Below are 18,642 nucleotides of genomic sequence, written 5' to 3'. Positions count from 1 at the left end.
TGGGGCCTGGGCCATGGAATCTGCAATGCTGAGGTGATTGAAGCCAAACCTGGCAACAAATTTTGTACTATTCAGTAACTTCTGCATGTTCTTTGTTGTCTTACTTCATGTTCTAGCAGACTTTGAGGCTGAAAGTCTTTGGTTCTTTTTGTGGTACCTAAAGTCCTTCCCAGATCTGAGAAGCAGGATCCCATCATAATCTTAGATGAATATGCACACAGTAACTTACTGTTTAATACATGACTTTTAAAAAAAACCTGCACAGAACAAAAGAAGGGTGCCTGGTTTTGCTAATTACTGACTATTTATGTATTTATTTAGAAATAGGTGTTACTGCTTTGGTGTCCTGTGTTATGTTAGTGAAGTCATGGCTCCTTGCCTTAGTGGCTTCACCATTTAAGAAGTGGAAAAAGTACCACAGTTAAAATATTCTGGATGACATCAATCCTCTTCGCCTCTCAAGTGGAAATCTTGTGTATGTTGTCTTCAGCCAGATGTGTCTTGTACTTGGTGATCGTAGAGACCAGGGACTGTAAGAGAAAAGCCTTTCCAGACTAATCTGATTCTTTCTTCCTGTGTCTGGACAGCACAGTGCAGTTGGAAGTCATTTGTGTGATCCAGTAGTGAATTTCTTTTCTATGCAGAACTCTTCTGTTGTACTTAAAGAGCCCTTTCAGAAAGTTGCAGCCAGGTGTGTCATTCATTTCCTGTGGCATCTGCTAAAGGTGCTGAAATTTCCTGACACTGAATTCTTACTGAGTTTACTATATCACAGGAATTTGGAGTTTCTCACAGCTTTCTATATTTAGTTCAGGGTTGCATCATGTCAGTGTGATTAACTTATGCCCTTTTGTAACAAAGGCAAAGTCTTTTTGCTTAGCAAATTGCCACACATATCTTTGGCTGTGTTTTAATAAAACAGCTTAACTGAATTTATTTCTAAAGTATTGAATTCAATATTCTATAAGTAAATGTGTTGTACTGTTCAACAGGGACCATTAAAGAACATAGTGCTTGGATAGAACTTTAATTGCAGATTCGGCCTAATATTTATTTGAAATTATTCCTGCCTTAAGCATGAAATATTTTTCCATAAATTTCACATTTAGAGGGTCCTAGGAGTTCTTAAATATCATTAGTTCTAAGCCCTTGTAGTATTTAGGAAATAAAAGCTTTGTTGTCTTGTAGCATGGGAAACACATAAAGCAATGCGTTTATACATTTTCAGCTGAAGATGTGAAGACCCACAACTCCTCCAGAGGAAGCAGTCTTTCAGGAGATGTTAGTGAGGACTTTCTTGAAGATAGGCAGCAGAGCAAACTAGATGAACTTTTGACAAGTTTGGATGTGGATGAAAAGGTACTGAGAAATTATGCTTTCTCTACTTAAATAGTTTAAGAAATTACAATCCACATAATTGGACAATTTTAATTACTAATGCTGTTTTATCAACAAAATCTTAAATTTCCTGAAATAAAAATATTAGCATTTAGTAGATGACTGTGTATTGGCAATGTAATCTTCACTTAACAGAACTTGACTTTTTTTTAATTGTCAATTAAGCTTCAAATTGGAAGTGAAACAGGATATTGTTACATCAGTTGTTGCAGTAACAACTGATGATGTATTCCCAATGGTATGAAAATTACTGTTCCAGTGTACTCCTATGAGCTTTGCATGTATGACATTTTTACATAACATACCTAATTTTAAATGTGCTGTTTAATGCCTCTCAGTATCAGAAGGATGGGGCAATGTTGGAAAGCTGGGGAGCTGCGCAGCCATCATGCATCAAAAAAAATCATTCTGGGCTTTGTTACTTGGGCAGAAGGGCCTTTAACATACAGATTTCTGGCTGTTCAGAGGGAATAATTTTCATGCTTACTGACTTTATCTGACCTTTCTCTGTCTTCCCTCCTCTAGATAATAAGTCTAGGTCTTCTAAGACTTACTGAAGTTTTATACTATTTGCTTCTTTGATAATTAATTGGAATTTACATCTCTCTGCCACTCATACATTGTTGCTTACTGTTTTCCACTACTCCAGGAGTGGCTAGTGGTTTTAACTGGATAAGTTAAACTGTAAAATTCACAGGGTTAAAATTGGTGAGTAATTGGGAAGTTAATCAAACAGCAGAGAATCAGTTTCCCTTTAAGCAAAAAATTATTTAAAAGAAGAGAAGCATTTCCTTCAGCAAATGGAATTGGGGCGGCTAACATGCAATTCACAAAGTTATCAGTGCCGTTTTGTTTGCTGATCTTTTGGAGAGACAAAAAGGGTCTGTCAAATTGTAAGGTTTGCTGAAGGTGGGGTACTTGTTGCAGTATTACCAGGTCAGTCCCATTTGGATTGTTTCATAGCTTTGTGGCTCTATAAAATCAGCGTCCTAGTGCTTCCTTTTCTGTGCTATGTTGGACAGTAGAAAATATGTACAAATAATCTCACCCAACCCAAACTTAAACCACAAGATGCATACTAAGCCCTAGCTAAACCTGTTCTGTATGTGGATAGAAAATAGCAGTGCACACCTGCAGGGGGAATGCGATGGCAGAACCCTTATTGCAGGTACTCTACCATCCGGGGAGATTTTCAGATTATGCTTTTGTGATGGTTTTTCCAGTTAATAATCCTGTGAGAAGGGCAAAAACTACACATGGAGAAAATGCTAAAACTATTCAGGAAGTGGTAAAATAAAGTTTGGAAATCCAATGAAAACATAGTCATCTCTAGTTCTTTGGCTATAATCAATTTGTAGTAGAATATGAAGTCCTAAGTTACTTTGTGAAGCCAGGATTCTCTGACTTCATTCTGAATTAGTCTTTTCAGATTCTCTCCTCCAAATATGTTTTGTGCTGTCTTTTTTCTTCATATCGTTGGGGATTTTTTAACTGTCCACGATTGCATAGAGCTGAGAAAAAGGCTTAAATTCCTCCTCAGTGCAGTTTTAAATTTCATTAAACTTGTTGGAATAACTTTTGTGGTGTTCCACACATCTGTCAGGCACAGTTAAAGTTGGGCAGTGGGCATAAAAATTGCTGAGATTATTATGGGAGCAAAGAGAAGTGAAGACAGTCACAGTGTCTTTTTTTCCAATTAACAATCACTATTTTAAAGTACACAGTGTATAAAAGCAGTCTGTTCATTAACAAAGATGTTGTAGGAATAATCCTACACACCAAATAACAGTTTTTACAGTTAAGGCTGTCTTACCACACCTTGCAACGATCTCTTAACAGTTTTAAGTCTGTAAAGCATAACAGCCTTAGTAGTGCTTTGTTATACCTGAAAATAACTTTTGAATTTCTTCACAGCTACAGCTTGCAGATGGAGTGCCTGATGTTGAAGAAGAAAATAAGAGTGAAGCTGGAAAAAGGTATATATAGTGTGTCTTTCATGTTACCTGTGCCATTCCCCAGTTACTATACAAATAAAACATGATGTTGTTACCTGAAAACCACCAGTATTTAATTCAGTTTTCCATGTTACTGTAACTATGTGATGAAGAAAATAAATACATGAAATAATATAATTTCACTCCACAAAGTACAGAACAAGTGTAGTCATAGCCTGACAGGACAATAGGGCTTATTTTGACTTTTGACTGGTTACAAAATATATTAACTTCATGTCAGTGTCTCACTTTTGCATCTCAATGTGAGCATAGCATGAGATGCATTTCTTGCCACAATAGAACTTACCAGAACTTAACAAAACCAAACAATAGTAATAAATAAGTCTTTTGCTTTTTGAGGCTTTCCTTTTTGTTTTCTGCTTATGAAAGAATTGAAAGATCTCATTCAAATTCAGACTGACAAATATTTGTACAGCAGTAGAAAAAGGTGCTTAAAAACATGTCACATGCAGTTAAGGATGTGCTTTACTGTTCTTCTAGCTTCAAGCTGTGTTTGCAGTGTTTATTGTACACATTTCTTAGTCTGATTTACAGAATCACAGGATCACTGAGTAAGCTGAGTTGGAAGGGATCCGTAAGGATCATCAAGTCCTGCTCCTGGCCCACCACAGCGCTATTGCCAAGAGTCACACCATGTGCCCAGGAGTACTGTCCAAATGCTTCTTGAAGTCTGACAGGCTGGTGCTGTAACCACTTCCCTGGAGAGCCTGTTAGTGCCTGACCACCCTCTGGGTGAAGAACTTTTTTCTAATACTCAACCTAAGTCTTCCCTGACACATCTTCATGCCATTCCCTTGGGTCCTGTCACCAGAAAGAAGAGATCAGTGCCTGCCCCTCCTCTTCCCCTCACGAGGAAGTTGCAGACTGCAGTGAGGTCTCCCCTCAGTCTCATCTTCTCCAGGCTGAACAGACCAGGTGACCTCAGGCATTCCTCACCAGGCTTCCCCTTAAGGCACTTCACCATTTCATTGCTCTCCTCTGGACACTCTCTAATAGTTTAATGCCTTTCTTACATTGTGGCACCCAAAATTTCACAAAATATTCAAGGTGAGGCCACGCCAGTGTAGAGCAGAGCAGGACAGTCCCATCCCTTGGCCAGCTGGAGATGCTGTTCCTGATGCCCCCCAGGACACGCTTGGCCCTCCTGGCTGCCAGGGCACTGCTGACTCCCATTCAGCTTGCCATCAACCAGGACCCCAGGCCCCTTTCCATAGCACTGCTCTCCAGCCTCTCATTCCCTGGTCTGTCTGTACTTGCAGGGTTGTCCCATCTCAGATGCAGAATCCGTCACTTTCCCTTGTTGAACTTTATACGGTGGGTGATTGTCCGAGCCTGAATTACTGTCAGACTGAGACATTTTCATTCATCAGCAATCCAGAAATAAGAGAGAATTCGTTTTTGTAGGAAAGGTATACTTAGGATAAAATTCTCAAGTAATTAAAAGAGAAATAGCTTATTTTTGAGTGTTGTGGTTTAGGAACAGTAATCACCAATTAGCTACTGCAAAAATTAACCCTGTCCTGGCTGAAACTAGGACATAGTAATTTTCAAAATAACCAAGAAACCTTAGCTGACATAGTAGAGTGTACTGCTTTTTTTCCAACCATGCTCACATTTCTGTGACAGACTTGAGTCTGCCAGAAGTCTGTTAGTGGAGAATACTGCATCTTTTTGTTAATCCACTAGAGAGCTCCAAGCTCCTCCTTCTGCTATAAAGTACCCATTTAAATTTGCCTTAGTAGCATAAATAGTTCTATATATTACAGAATAAGTAGATTGTGCTGAACAAATTATGTTTGTGCAATGCAGTACTCTGTGTGGTTAGAGAAGAGGCCTTCCTTTGGAGTTGAACTATTTTCTCTAGTTTTACTGAAAAATGTTACCATTGCTAAGTTTTATCTAGAAGAAAACATAGTTGCTGTTCTTATTTAGCAAACTCCTCTTCTAGTGATGCTGTTACTAAAAAAAATGCTTGTAGATCTATATAGTTTACAGTTCCTGGCAAAATAGTGTGTAGTTTCATGTTTAGATTAAAGAAATCTGAAGGAAAACTGCTATGAAAATCCTATTGTGTCAGAACTGAGGCTAGCGTCATGAGGAAGCATAAGATTTTATGTGGTAATTTGAAATTTATGAGTAACTAAAACTGCAGATTTTTTGTTCCCTCTGGAAACCAACCCAAATGCATTGATGAGAATAAAGATTCATCTTGAAAAATTTGGGTTTGTTAACTGCAATTTCTTTCTTTCTACATTAGCATTTTTATTTCAAATTATATTGAAAACATCCTAAAGTTTAGGAACTATTTGAATTGTCTTGGTTATGAGAAGTATTAAATATTTGGAATCCCTTATAGGAGGTGGCAACTCTGTCTGCAGAGGAGCCAGCAGGTTAAAACCAGGATTGTACTGAACCAGGATTCTTAATGGAAAGGGGGAAGGGGAGCAAGATCCCATGAAAGGGGATTATATTTTTCCTGTGGCTTTGTTTACAAATACAGAAGAGATTACCAAGTGTTTTGCTAGCAATATTTTTATCTTATTTTTGAAAACATCACATTTTACTCATTTAATTCTCTGGAATGTACATATTTGAGAATAAAAGCAGAACAGTCTTTTATTAGGGTTCTCTTTGAAATCACCTAAGTCTTCTGTCCAGTAGTCAGTTTTTAGGAAAGAAAACAGTTGACTCTTTAGATGTAATTTGAAGAGCCTTGGGATTTACTCTTTGGCAGATATGTATGTAACAGACTAAGCTTAAGTAGATGCTTCTTCAGAGGTGACAGAAATCATCTCAATCTTCTTGTCAGCATGGTGGAGGGAGTGGTTCACTGGTGCTTTTTCTACTTATTTATTGAATTTCCTATGGTCATGCGCTAGGGCAGGATAATCTCAGCTAAAGTCATAATCAGATTGGACCAGGCAAATGAGAGTAATGAAAGTAAAATTGTTGGGACTGCTGGCTGTTTAAATTTATGGCAAGTTTTGAAGTGTTGCATAAAGTGTTGCATAAAGTGTTGAAGAAATTCTCATCTTTTATACACTTAATCCTTCTTTTAAGGCATGCAGTACATGAATGAAACCCGTGTTAAATTTTGTTAAACTAATTTTAACAAAATTTTGGTTTTTAATATTCAACAGTGACTGTAAATACAAAGTGAACTGTGAATTGCTATCAGGATTGCCATTGAATGACCAAAAAGTAAATATCTTCAGTGGAACTACAGAGATGAAATCCTGGACAAATGGTATTGTATGCTGTGTTGATGAGCCCGTCATAATTTTTTATTTGTGCTTTATTTGTCAATGAAATCGTAAGGACTGTCTTCAGTTCCTGAAGATATTGTCTGGAGTTTTACTTTGCATATATAAAAGTAAAACTGTAAGATATCTTGGTGGGTTAGTGAGAGGTTTGGGGTTGGGTTTTTATCAGAATTCTATTCTAGAAATAATTCTATCTGGTATTTTTGCCTCTCAGATACTTTAATGGTAGGGGGAGCGCATGTGTTCTTAGTAGTCTGACACATTGTGTTTGACATGTATTATCAGCAAGTAACTTGTTTCCCTTTATTTGTGGTCAGAGAATGTGACTGAAGATTGGGTTGGTTGATTGTTCATAGTAAGATTTGCTGAAGTGGTTTGCCCACCTTGCTGAAGGTCAGAACTTTGTTGTTTATGCCAGTTCAAATTGTTTTGAGGCATTCACTAGACTGGATCAAATAATTATATGGATTTCATAAGTAGCACTTCTTGTTGACCCAGTCTGTTTCACATGTGGGACAGATATCTGTGCCACCCGAGAAATCATAATGGAACTGGAGTCACTGCACATAACAACATAACAAATCTGACATTTAGCCTTGCATAAATGTATGGTTTATTTGGCATACGAGATAGAGAAAAATAGGAATCAATTATTTGTGGATAGATACTGCATTCTGTTTCTTTGCAACAGGTGCTTTGGAAATCATTGTTTTTAGAATTATTGACTAAAATGGCTATTTATAAACATGGATTTATTGAATTAAGATCAGTGACAGGGGTTCTTGTTTAGTTTCAAATTGTACTGTCAGTCTGAGCTTGTAGAACAATTTTATCATCATGTCATTTAACAGCATTTTCAGGTAGTGCAAGAAGCATATGCTGTAAAAAAAACATTTTGAATATGTCTTCAGACTCCAGTTTTTGAAACTATTCATGTCTTGGGCCTTCAGAGTACACCTTCTGAAGATCTCTTCAAAGTCTTCCTTCTTAAAGTAATTTGAAAGTTGCCAAAGTAAGAGTTTCTGTGCTAGGACAGACAGGGCAAAGCAGCCTTTTATTCCCAGAACTGTGCAGGCAGGATTTGCTATTCCACTTTAGGGCCTGCTTCCCTACAAGTCTGACCTACGGTCAACAAGGGAGAATGCGAACTCTTGAAAGGAGCTGGTCAAAAACTTTGTGCTTGGGGATGGCAAGAATCTGGAGAAAGATTAAATTCCCCGTGGCATTTTTCTTTAGCTGTGGTTAGCTCTTTTCTCAGCCGTTTTCTTGGATTGGATACTAAATGTATCCAATCCTGAACTTACTGAGCAGCCCACCGTCACTTCACAAGTTTTTGCAATGTGACAATACATAGCATTTAATACTCATTGTTCTACATTGTGCTCTATGCTTCCTATCCTGGGATAGCCCTATCTGTTAGGAAGACATGGAGATTAAGAACTATGTACCTAGCACCAGTCTATAGAAGAACATTAATTATTGGATGCTCTTTAGTAACTTTAGTTTGCTGGAAGGGGCTAAGCACCCTGTCTTTTGAGCACTCAGTTCTTTGAAGGGGCCAGATGGGAATCCTAGAATGCAGGGCATTCAAAAACTCTCATTTGTCTTTAGATATGGAGTTGAAAACTTGAACTTTTATCTTCCATTAACATTATTCAGTTTTCAAAGAAAGAAAACTGTCATTCAATAATAATTAAAGTTCTAAAACCAAGTTTCATGGTTAAGAAACCAGTTACTTATACTGGGCTTAAACTTTCTACTTGCATTGCTTAAAACATAAGAATATGAAAGGTTTTCTATCAGTTCAGAAAAAATAGCTTAAATTTAGGGCTAGTGATGTTGGAATGCAAAGATTACTGATAAAGTGGGTAGGTTTTGAAATTAAAACTTCTGGATATTTTTATTCCTTTTCTTATCTCTGTAAGTTAGAGCAGGATCCTTGGATAAAGTAGTGAAGTTTTTAATTTAAATGTGCTTACTCTTGAAGTTTTTGTAAAGTCTCACTTTTAGGATAATTAAGAAAACTGTAATTTAAATTACTGGCTTTAGACTGCATTAATCAAATTTTCATTAATCATTGCTGTGACTTGAAGGAACTATAAATATAAAGGAAAATAAGATAAATGAGAATGGTTTCAATATGATTCATTTTTATTATGTGATTTGTGCCCTCATCCTAATTTTTAGGTTACAAATCTTCGAGAAGAAGTACTTCACTGCCATTGAAGAATTGTGGAGATTTCGAGCCATGGAAGATGGAGAAAAATGCAAGTGTGAGTTGTTAAATCTTTGCCTTTGGCACTAAATTTCTTATGGCTATTTAGACAGTTCCCCATGTATCAAGTCACAAACTGTGAATCTGTATATGTTTATATTTTTACGCCTTTAAAGATGCTATCACTGAGTAAGTATAATTTACAAGAACAAAATCAGTGATGAAGGGGCTGCTATTCACAGTGAATTTTTCTTGATTTCTGTTTTCAGCTTAAGCAAAATCAAATAATTATTTTTGCTTTATTGGTGTTCATAGAACTGAAAAGCAGACAAGGTTTCACATGTTCAACACAGCCTGCTTTATCCATGATGCTGGGCGCTGGAAAAGGGTTAAGGAAATTGATGCCCCAGAATTCTCAGATCATGACTCAGAGCTGTCCAGGAACTTGTCACCTTTCTCCTTCCTCTCTACTCATTGTCCATCTCATTAAGCAGTTCTTATATTATCCCTGTTTGTGGTCTTCAAGACAGGCTTTTGTTGTATTAGACAGTAATGTGATATGGCAAGGGACTGATCTTAGAAATGCTGCAAGTACAGTAGAGAGGTGAGGGTTGTTTCAGAGGCTGAATTGTAGATCACATTTTCTGCTTTTGTTTAGAGTTTGTAGATATTTTTAAATTTTAAAAAAACAAAGACCATGTTTCCTTTCAAGAAATATTATTTGGCTTTTTCTGCTTGTTGTAATTTTATTTTATTCCAGGCTTCTCATTCAGTCCAGCAGATCCTTGATGCACTTAACTTGCCCCGTAAATACTGCAGATATTATTTCATGACTTCACGTGGGTGTGAAAGAACAAAATGTTGGTTCTGTCATGTTCCAGGACAAGGGGATGAAAAGGTAAAGTATTTAGTGAAGTAGAGAAAATATTCTAAATGTGAACACTTTTTAAAACCAAAGCATCATCTCCTTTGTTCATTTATATGTGGAAAGTAAGTAATCAATCAGAGAATGATGGATGAAAAAATTGTTGAGAAATTCTTCCTCCCAAGATCTTCTAAAGTTTTTTTTAAACATGGTGTAATTTTGAACTAGTGGGTGCTTTAACATACATCAGTAATTAGGCTGTACAAATACAGAGTAGCAGATTCTGAGACATTTCTATCCTGGGCATCAGAGACTTGAAGCAAACCTGTGCAAAGACTTTGTATGTACTTTTAAGGCCAAAAGCCATCTGTGGTATATTACCTTGTGCATATTTGGTGCAACAGTAGGCGTGTTTGTTTTAAGATGCTGTAATCTCCTTAAATAGAGCAGCAATTCTCATAATATTTGCAAGCAAGAATAGTTTTCCAATGATGGGCAAATTTTCAAATCATTTTCAGATCATTTAAGAGAGGCATTTTGAGTTTAATGCTTCCAAGAAATGTGCAAGGCAAGCTAGTTGTACTGACAAGTAAAAAGATTTTGAAATTTGCTGTATGAAAGTTTCGTAAGCTAACTGAAAGTAAATAAAAACATCAAAGCAGGTAACCAATAACAAATGCCTAACTTGTCCTCATCAGGTCTTACAAGATTTATTTCTTACCTACCATCTTACTGGTATGAGTGCAATTTTATCATTGATGTCAGTAAGTAAAAAATTTCTGAATCAAAATGTAAAAAAATTACTTGCAGGTAACCTGTTAGACATGATTGCTAGAAAAATTAACACCTAAAGCAGCTTTGTCCATCTTCCTGATATCTTAAATATACTGTGTCCAAATTTTTAAAATACATCAGTGTAATTTGGTTTTACTTTTCTTAATGTTTTCTCTTTTCTTTTGTATTTATTTTATATGGAACATTTTTCCTTTTTTCTCAAGTGTGATACATCTTTGGCAGGCTGTTGTGAATATTTGTAATTTTCAGCTAGTTTATCTGAATTATTGTGGTTTTTATTGCTTCATTATATTACAGGCACACTAAAGAATTGTTTGCCTATGACTATTAAAAATCCATTCCATTCGATTTGACTTGTGGTACAGCACTCCAGCAGACTTTAAAACTTCTACCCACCAAACCTAGACAAACTTTCTTGGTAGTCTAAAAGTATGCCTGAGTTTTGTTTGTTTGTGTATGTATTTATGTTTTTAGACCTGTCCATTTAAAAATTATAATAGGCCAAGCACCTCATGGTGGCACCAAAGTACAGAAAAGAAAAACAGGTAAAGAAGCTATAAAGGCGTCTGATCTTGTGCAGGATCATTTATTCCAGGAGGAATAAATCTCTTCAGGAGAACTGTTAATGCAGACTGATACTCCATTTGCTTAGAGCTCAGTGATAATAGTCACTGAGTGTTTGAAGAGAAATACCTTTCCCCATAATGACATTTTTTCTTTTTCGTTAAGTAACTGGTTGATGCTTTTAAAGCATAACTTCCTAACATTTAACACTTTACAGTTGTAGTTGATCACACAACACAGCCATGCTTGAATTCATAAAAACATCATATGTTTTGAAAATCAGCGTATTCTTGAGCTCAGCAGGTTGTACAAATTATCAATTTTTTGGGTTTTTTTTTAAAGATGCCTTTCATTTTCAAACAGTGAAATCTGTTTTGTATTAGATAAAGTAAACAAAAGAGTATTTAAGGGAAGGGTGGGTCTTAACAATATGTGTCAGTGATGGAGAAGAGGGTAAAGGAGATGATGCTGGATTCTACTCCATGGTCCTCAGTGAAAGGACAAGACACAGTGAGCTTAATACAGTAAATTGTTTTGCTCAAATGACATTTCAGAGTGTGGCACAGGCAATCATTTCATGGTTAAATAAGTGGTTTCAAAACATGTTGTTATGCAAGCCTTTATTTCTCTTCGTGAACCTCAGTCATTAATTTTTTTTTTACTCCTATCCTATTGAAGAAGTTTTTATTTTCTGTGACTTCATATTCTCCTTTTCCTTCATCCTGTGAACCTCCTAACTGGAAACAAAAAGTATATAAAATAGGAATATTTCTTCCTTCATTAGTGTTATCTTAAAACTTCAGGGCCTTGGATATATGCTTCTGTTGTGGTGGATTTTGGTTTTGTTTTTTTAATGTGTCTTCCTAAAGAAATGTGATTCTACACTGTCTTTTATTTCTGTCTCTAACCACCACTAAATGACCTTTGAACCTTTTGGTGAGTTTCAGCCACATTGAATAGGAATTGTGCATCTCAAAGCTTCCACAGCATTCCTGTAAGAAGGATCCTGGTTTTGATCTTACTGAGATAAAGGCTGCAGTATGGGGGTTTCTTCCTTTTTAAACAACAGAATGGGCACTGGCTGGGAGATGCTGGAGTATTTAGTGAATTCCTGTGCTTGTTCTTCTGAATAAGCACCTCTGTGTTATTGTAGTAGGACCATGCTCTTAGTGGAGAGTTGGTTGGTTGGTGCTATAAAACACAGAGGCTTTTATTATGATTTTATTAAATTGTCATATTAAATGAGTCAGGAAACAACTGACATGACAGAATAGTGTGATATATGCTGCCTTTTGAAAAGAGGAATAATCTCTTTCATGTACCTACATTTAAAATCTATTACAACTAACTCAAAATTTAAAGATTCTGACATTTTTACATTGTCTGTGGGTGCAGTAACACCTTTCAAAATTGGGACAACTAAATCAACTGAAGCCTTCTAGAAGGTGTAAATGAGTAACACATTTAGTTTCTTTTATTAATGTAATACAGCATGTCCCGTGATTGAATACTACTGCAAGTGGTTGTCCAAGCAATTTCACCAATACTTGGAACAGACAGAGCTCCAGATGCAATCTTGACCTTTTTTGGGAGTCAGTCCAAAGAAGGAAAAAAATTGATTCCATAAGAAAGCAAACTAATTTCCTTACTGTAAGCTAAAGTTTATTCTGGAAATGCCCTCAGCCACCTGGGAGTTTAGATTTGGATTAAGTGAGTTAACCTGTTCCCAAGTGACACTTCACATAAATTAATGATCAAAAATATGACATGATTTTCTGAAAGGTATATCTTGGAATATAGCTCAACATTGCAATACTACTTCCAAATAAAAACAATAAGCTTTATTTATACTTAGATGTATAATTTTTGTATACTTTGGCTTGATGCTCTAAACAGGTTAATGGCTTTAAAATAAGATGTCTTGGCCATAAACCAGTGCTTTGATGATAATTAATTTGCTGCATAATGAACTTCATGAGTAAATCCTGTGTCATTTTGAAGTTGCATGTAAAAGTAAACCTGATTCAGTTATATATTACCATGACTACTAATTTAGGGCATTTTCCGTCTCTTGATGTTTAACTATTTCACAAAATAGTATTAAATATGACCAGTTTACACTGTTGTGCAGAAAGACTGTAAATGTTCTAGAAGAGACAGAGAATTTCTAAAAGGGGGTGGGGGTTTTCCTGAACTTGGAATTCTAAGATATAACATCAGTAGTCTTTATTTCTTCATCTGCAGAGATGGAGTAGTGTAAGTATGTAAATATGTAAAATGTGTAAGTATCACAAAGCTGACAGCTTAAGATGTTAAGACAAGAATGTTCCAATACTAAATAACATTAAAATATCTAGGTGTGGATTTTTTTTTAGTCACTTCAGTCTGTGGTGAAATGGCTCATTAAATCAAGTTAGTTCTGAGCTTTTTGTTCTGTGTCCTTATGAATGATTCTTTGTGACAATTGGTGTTACCAGCTTAATTTCTGGATGATTTTTTGATTTCTTAGTTGGTAGTTTCATGGAATTTTTACTTATCATGTTTCACTTTCACATTTTTGCTTCCCTTTCTTGGTTTACAGTCTGCCACATTAATGCTAGCTCTGAAGTAACTGCATTGTCAAATTTTCTTTTTTTCTTCTTTTTTTTGTTTATTATAGTATATACATACACATGCAAACATTTGTGGTCCCAGCAGCCTCTTTCCCAAACGTTGCATCTGCATTATTTTTCAGTTTGATTTGCTGGCAATTTGACAGAGCCTTTGCCTACAGACCCCATTACCTTCTTAAATCATTTATCAGTATGTATGGCTTACATGGAAGTAATGTAAAGCTCATTATAGAATAGAACTCATGCTTGTGAGTAGTTCTTTTGTTCAACATAAACTGAAGTTACATTTTACTATAATTTTTTCTTTTTTTACAGATTTGCATGGCAATTCTTAGGACATACATTAGTATCAAAGAATCAGGCCTCCTAAAACGTGCAGGTATGGTATAGCAGTAGCTGTTGATGATCTTTGTTACATTGCTTATTTAAGCAAATTAATTAGGCTGTCAAAAGAGAAATGACTGCCACTTCAGCAGTGAATAAAAAGTTCTTCAAATTAAAGAATACATTCAATACCTGTGTTTTAGTGGTTCTGTTTCCCAGTAAGGCTAGAATTTTAGATAAGCACTTAGCTCAGGAGGTTCTTAGAAATCTTACTTCTTTATAAAATGAATATATCTGACTGTAACTAGATTTGGGAGTAGAAATACGTCAATAGGGCAGGTAGGAGGTTTAACAGAACCTAGATTTTATTAAGGTGCTTTTGAACATCCTGGCCAAACATCAGAAACCCAGAAAGGTGAGAATGGAAGCTCTTGAAATTAAGTGTTGCTACTGCACCCATCCCCAACAGATTTAGTTTAGTCCTTACACCATGTATGCAAAGGATTATGATTAACACATTTTAGGGACTGCAGTTCATTCAGGCCCATCTGAGCTTTTGAGTTCAGTCAGAAAGGGCTTTTGTTTTGTTTTTACTCTGGACAGTGATTTCTTTTACACCGGTCCTGAGCAGTCTTTAAGGTTTTGAAAGCCTCTTAGAGTGTACTAGAATGAGAATGGGGAATTCAGCTGTTCCGTGTGCTGCAGTGTTCCATGCTGAACATGAGTGTTTTAATGTGGGTAACACTGGAGGCCAGCAGGCCACAGTATTTATTTGTTAAGGAAGGGTGGCACTGAAACAGGTTGTAAGACCATCCACTGTAACACAGCACTTCCTAGAGCTTCCTGTCTGGAAAGGCCTTACTACCTTGATGCATGTACCAAATCTAACCTGGGTTTGTGCATTCTTCTTGTGCTGCACCAAATCAGCTGAACTTGCTGGGAACCTACCGAGCTTACAGTGCTCAGCTCAATGATACAACATATTTCAGAATAGTCAGTTTGATTCTGGAAAGGTTAACTCTGTATTCAAGCTGGATCCTTTCATTCATATTTCTCCTATCCCTATTCCACAATATCTTGGATAATTAAGCATCATTACACTGTGTCTAAAATGTAAGGAAATAACTTGTTTAAATAGTTAGCATCAGTTAACCCCAAAGTGAAATTCAATTTAATTGCTTTTTCAGTCCAGATATTTGTGCAGTATTACAAAGAAGTTACTCCTGGTATAGATTTTGCTTCTGAAGTGCTGAATGATCTTCTTCTTTCATTGCTCAACAACTGTTTGTTGCCGGAAGTATTTCAGATATTGAATGTAATTGTACAAATCAAGACACTGGTAGGTGACTTTCTAATATTTTTTAAATCTTAGTTTCATAATTTCAGTTTTTTGAGCACTATGCTATTTATAGTAATAAGTTTGTTTTTACTCTGGTACTTAAATCTTGGGTGAGGGGAGTAATTCAGAATACCTTATTACAAAATCTCTACATTTTCTAATTGAAGGGAGTTGAAAAACTGAATGTGCTATTTTTGTCTATATTAGCCAGCTGTAGAAGTTCTTCTGAAAGTTTTTGAGCATGTGGCTTCTTTGAATATAAGAAATGCTGTGCCTACATTAATCAGTACCTTCTGTAAGGTATGAGTTTCATTTGTACTACTGCTGCTTGTTGGAATTTCTGAATACTGTGTTTACACATATTGCCTGTTTGAAAACTCAGATATATCAATTTAAAAACCAGTACTGAAATAATATGAAAAATGTTATTGTGAGTAGCTGAATTCGTGGTATAGGTTTTCATTTATTCCTTCATTTTTGACTGAGATTCACTGCAATGTATTCTTCCCAATGTTGTTTGCCATTTACCTCTGAAGATACGTTGTCATCACAACTTTTAATATGCTTACTTTTCTTACCTTGTTTGATATTACAGCTCATTGATGCTGGTATGTTCCTTGAGTTAGAACATTTTGACTACATTATTAAGTTACTTCGCCAGTTGCAAGTTTCCAGTTGGGAAATGAGTACTGTCTTGAACATAAAGTCCAGGTATGTCTTTAAGGAGCCATTCTCTAATTATAGCTGCTTAGCTCCTTCTTCAGCATCTATTTTTTATAAATTTATGTGGAATCCTTAAAAGATGTGTTGAATGAAAATACTATCATATCATGCCCAATTGTATTTTAAAGCGCTGTCAATCTACTGTGTTTTAAAGACCAAGCACTGTTAAATCAAAATTTAGATTCTGACCACAATTATTAGTTTTTCCATATCAATCACCATTGTACAATTTGCTGCCAGCTGTGATAGTTCATATAGCTAGCCAAATTAGAAACATCGTGGTATAATATATAATTTATAATATTAATATATCTTTTACCCACTTCAGCAAATGGTACTTCTGCAATAAACAACCCTTCTAGGATTACTTATAATCTGAAGTAGTTTTCTAGTTTCCTTTACAGTGTGACTACATAAACATTTGTGCCAACACTGGGCCAAAATGACCCTAGGGAGGAGGGTCATTTTTTGAGTACTGCTGGGATATGCTGGACAAAACGTCAAATCTGTTCAAAAACTGCTAATACTTGAACCATCTCTTGAACCAGATTGTGATCCTTTTTCATTTTTGTATCATCTGCCTCAAATACACAAACAAAAAAGTTGAGAAACTAAATTTGTGATTCATAAACATACCTTTGATTCTTAGTGGAAACCAAATACGCAGCATCTGTGAAAATAGCTCTGCTCAATTATTTGTTTAATACATCGCTAACTTCCCTTGGCAAGATTTTAAATGAGCATTTCCAGTGTGCAGTTTATATAATGTGAAGCAAATAGGATCAAAAATCACATCTATTTAATGTTCATATTTGATAATTTATTGTTCAATAGGATGTTAAAATTCAAGTATTCTTTTTTTTTCATATGGAAGAATTAAGGAAAGATATTTTGAAAAGACATGGATTTTTGACTTCAACTTAGCAGTGGCTGAAATTCAGGTACAGTATGTGCATTCTTCATGATTTCTTTAAAACCTACATGAAATAGCAATTTCTATAGATTTTTTTATTAGTGAGCTTTATTATCAAATATAGTGAGCTTATGCAAAGCCATGTGTGGAAAGAGTTAACATGCAGGAGAAAATGTCTTTGGCCCTTCTGTAATGTCAGTCTTTTGATTTACATACTTGTAGTTTTTTATCTTCATTTTGCATCAAATTGAAAGATTTTGTAACTTAAGCAATTATTTCCTCTGCTTTACATTTGTTGTGCTTGTAACTGGTAGTGGTACATCACTCCTCACCAAAAATTTATTTAATACAATATTTGGCAGATAGAATTCATATCTAGTATAAAAATAGATAAGAAAATTGTCAAAGCAATTGACAACATTGAGCAAAACTTTAAAGAATAAGAAAATGTTGTAAAACATTCTTTATTTGGATGCTTGTGTCTTTCATGTTCAAGGTCAGATTACTCATTATGCACAATTTTAATATAGTTTGCATATTATCACACATACTGTGTAGATCCAGAGATTGAAATATAAAAAGGGAAAAAACAGTACTGATTTTTTTACTCCTTTAACACCAAAGTCATCAAGTTATCTGGCAAGCAAAAGACTAATTCATATAGAAAATAACCATAAACTCAGCATGCATCATGGGAAAAAAAATACTGAATAAATGCCAGTTCCTAAATAGGATGAATAAGTTATGAGCTTTCTCAATTGGGGTCATGACATGAAAAAAGGAATTTAATTTCTTGAGGGATAGAAGTAATTAGCAGTCCATGCAAGTTTGGCAACATGTAACTGCCATATGACCATGAATGTTCTTGGCAGTAGCATTTCATCTGCATTTTTTCTCCTTTAAGTCTTATCCCAGGTACATATCTCAAATTTCACTTTATTTTCTGGTTTGGTTTTCTGGAATCGGGTTTGCTTATATTTATCCTTTACCTCCTTTTCAGCACTGCAAGGAAAAAAGGGATTGGACCAAGCTGGGAGCTTTGTATCTTAATGCAAGAACTGGATGTGAACATTTTGAGGATCTTCAGAAATTGTTTTTATCTATTGCTGAAATTCTAACCAAGGATTCTGAGGCAGACAGACCAGGAGTCCCTTTTTGTGATTTTGCTGATATAGGTAAAATTAAGATGCAAGAAGTGCTTTTCGTAGAGGTTTTAAAAGAGATAAAAAATTAATTCATATCATTTTCTGATTATTAGTTAATTTTATGTTACAATATTCTGAATCTTTTGAGGTGTAAATACTGTCAGCTGTAATGTTCAGTACAAGCTGTTTTCCAGTAGAAATAAAATGCTTACACATAAGGAAGATTCAGAAGGAGGAGCAGTAGAGTTTTGTGAAATCAAAAAGAGAGCCCAGAATTCATGATATTTCAGTAAAAATGGCCTATGCTAAGAACAACAGCAAATGTATTTCAGTATTTTCATGTAAAGTGTCACATGAAAATGTTACATCATATTAATAGCATAAATAAGCTTTACTGCTGTAAGTATATATATGCTTGTGTGTTTTAAGACACATTGAACAGTTTACAACGTGTATATAATTTTTACCTTT

At 35.4% G+C, this 18,642-nt stretch overlaps 1 protein-coding gene across 1 annotated transcript in view; it reads left to right on the top strand.

Annotated features, from left to right (window-relative positions):
• Positions 1–18,642, top strand: part of TOPAZ1 (testis and ovary specific TOPAZ 1) — a 38,884-nt gene that overhangs the window by 8,916 nt on the left and 11,326 nt on the right. Inside the window, exons 5-15 of the mRNA XM_058818760.1 lie at positions 1,229–1,359; positions 3,313–3,374; positions 6,554–6,660; positions 8,864–8,949; positions 9,652–9,789; positions 14,043–14,106; positions 15,239–15,390; positions 15,598–15,690; positions 15,986–16,101; positions 16,988–17,054; positions 18,027–18,201. Coding sequence (XP_058674743.1) covers positions 1,229–1,359; positions 3,313–3,374; positions 6,554–6,660; positions 8,864–8,949; positions 9,652–9,789; positions 14,043–14,106; positions 15,239–15,390; positions 15,598–15,690; positions 15,986–16,101; positions 16,988–17,054; positions 18,027–18,201 — 1,191 coding nt within the window. The remainder of the gene's footprint in view (positions 1–1,228; positions 1,360–3,312; positions 3,375–6,553; positions 6,661–8,863; positions 8,950–9,651; positions 9,790–14,042; positions 14,107–15,238; positions 15,391–15,597; positions 15,691–15,985; positions 16,102–16,987; positions 17,055–18,026; positions 18,202–18,642) is intronic.

The sequence above is a fragment of the Ammospiza caudacuta genome, chromosome 1 (assembly GCF_027887145.1).
Source record: "Ammospiza caudacuta isolate bAmmCau1 chromosome 1, bAmmCau1.pri, whole genome shotgun sequence".
In the NCBI taxonomy this organism is placed as follows: Eukaryota; Metazoa; Chordata; class Aves; order Passeriformes; family Passerellidae; genus Ammospiza; species Ammospiza caudacuta.
The sequence above is the reverse complement of the archived record's forward strand: the minus strand, read 5'-3'. Positions and strand labels throughout refer to the sequence as shown.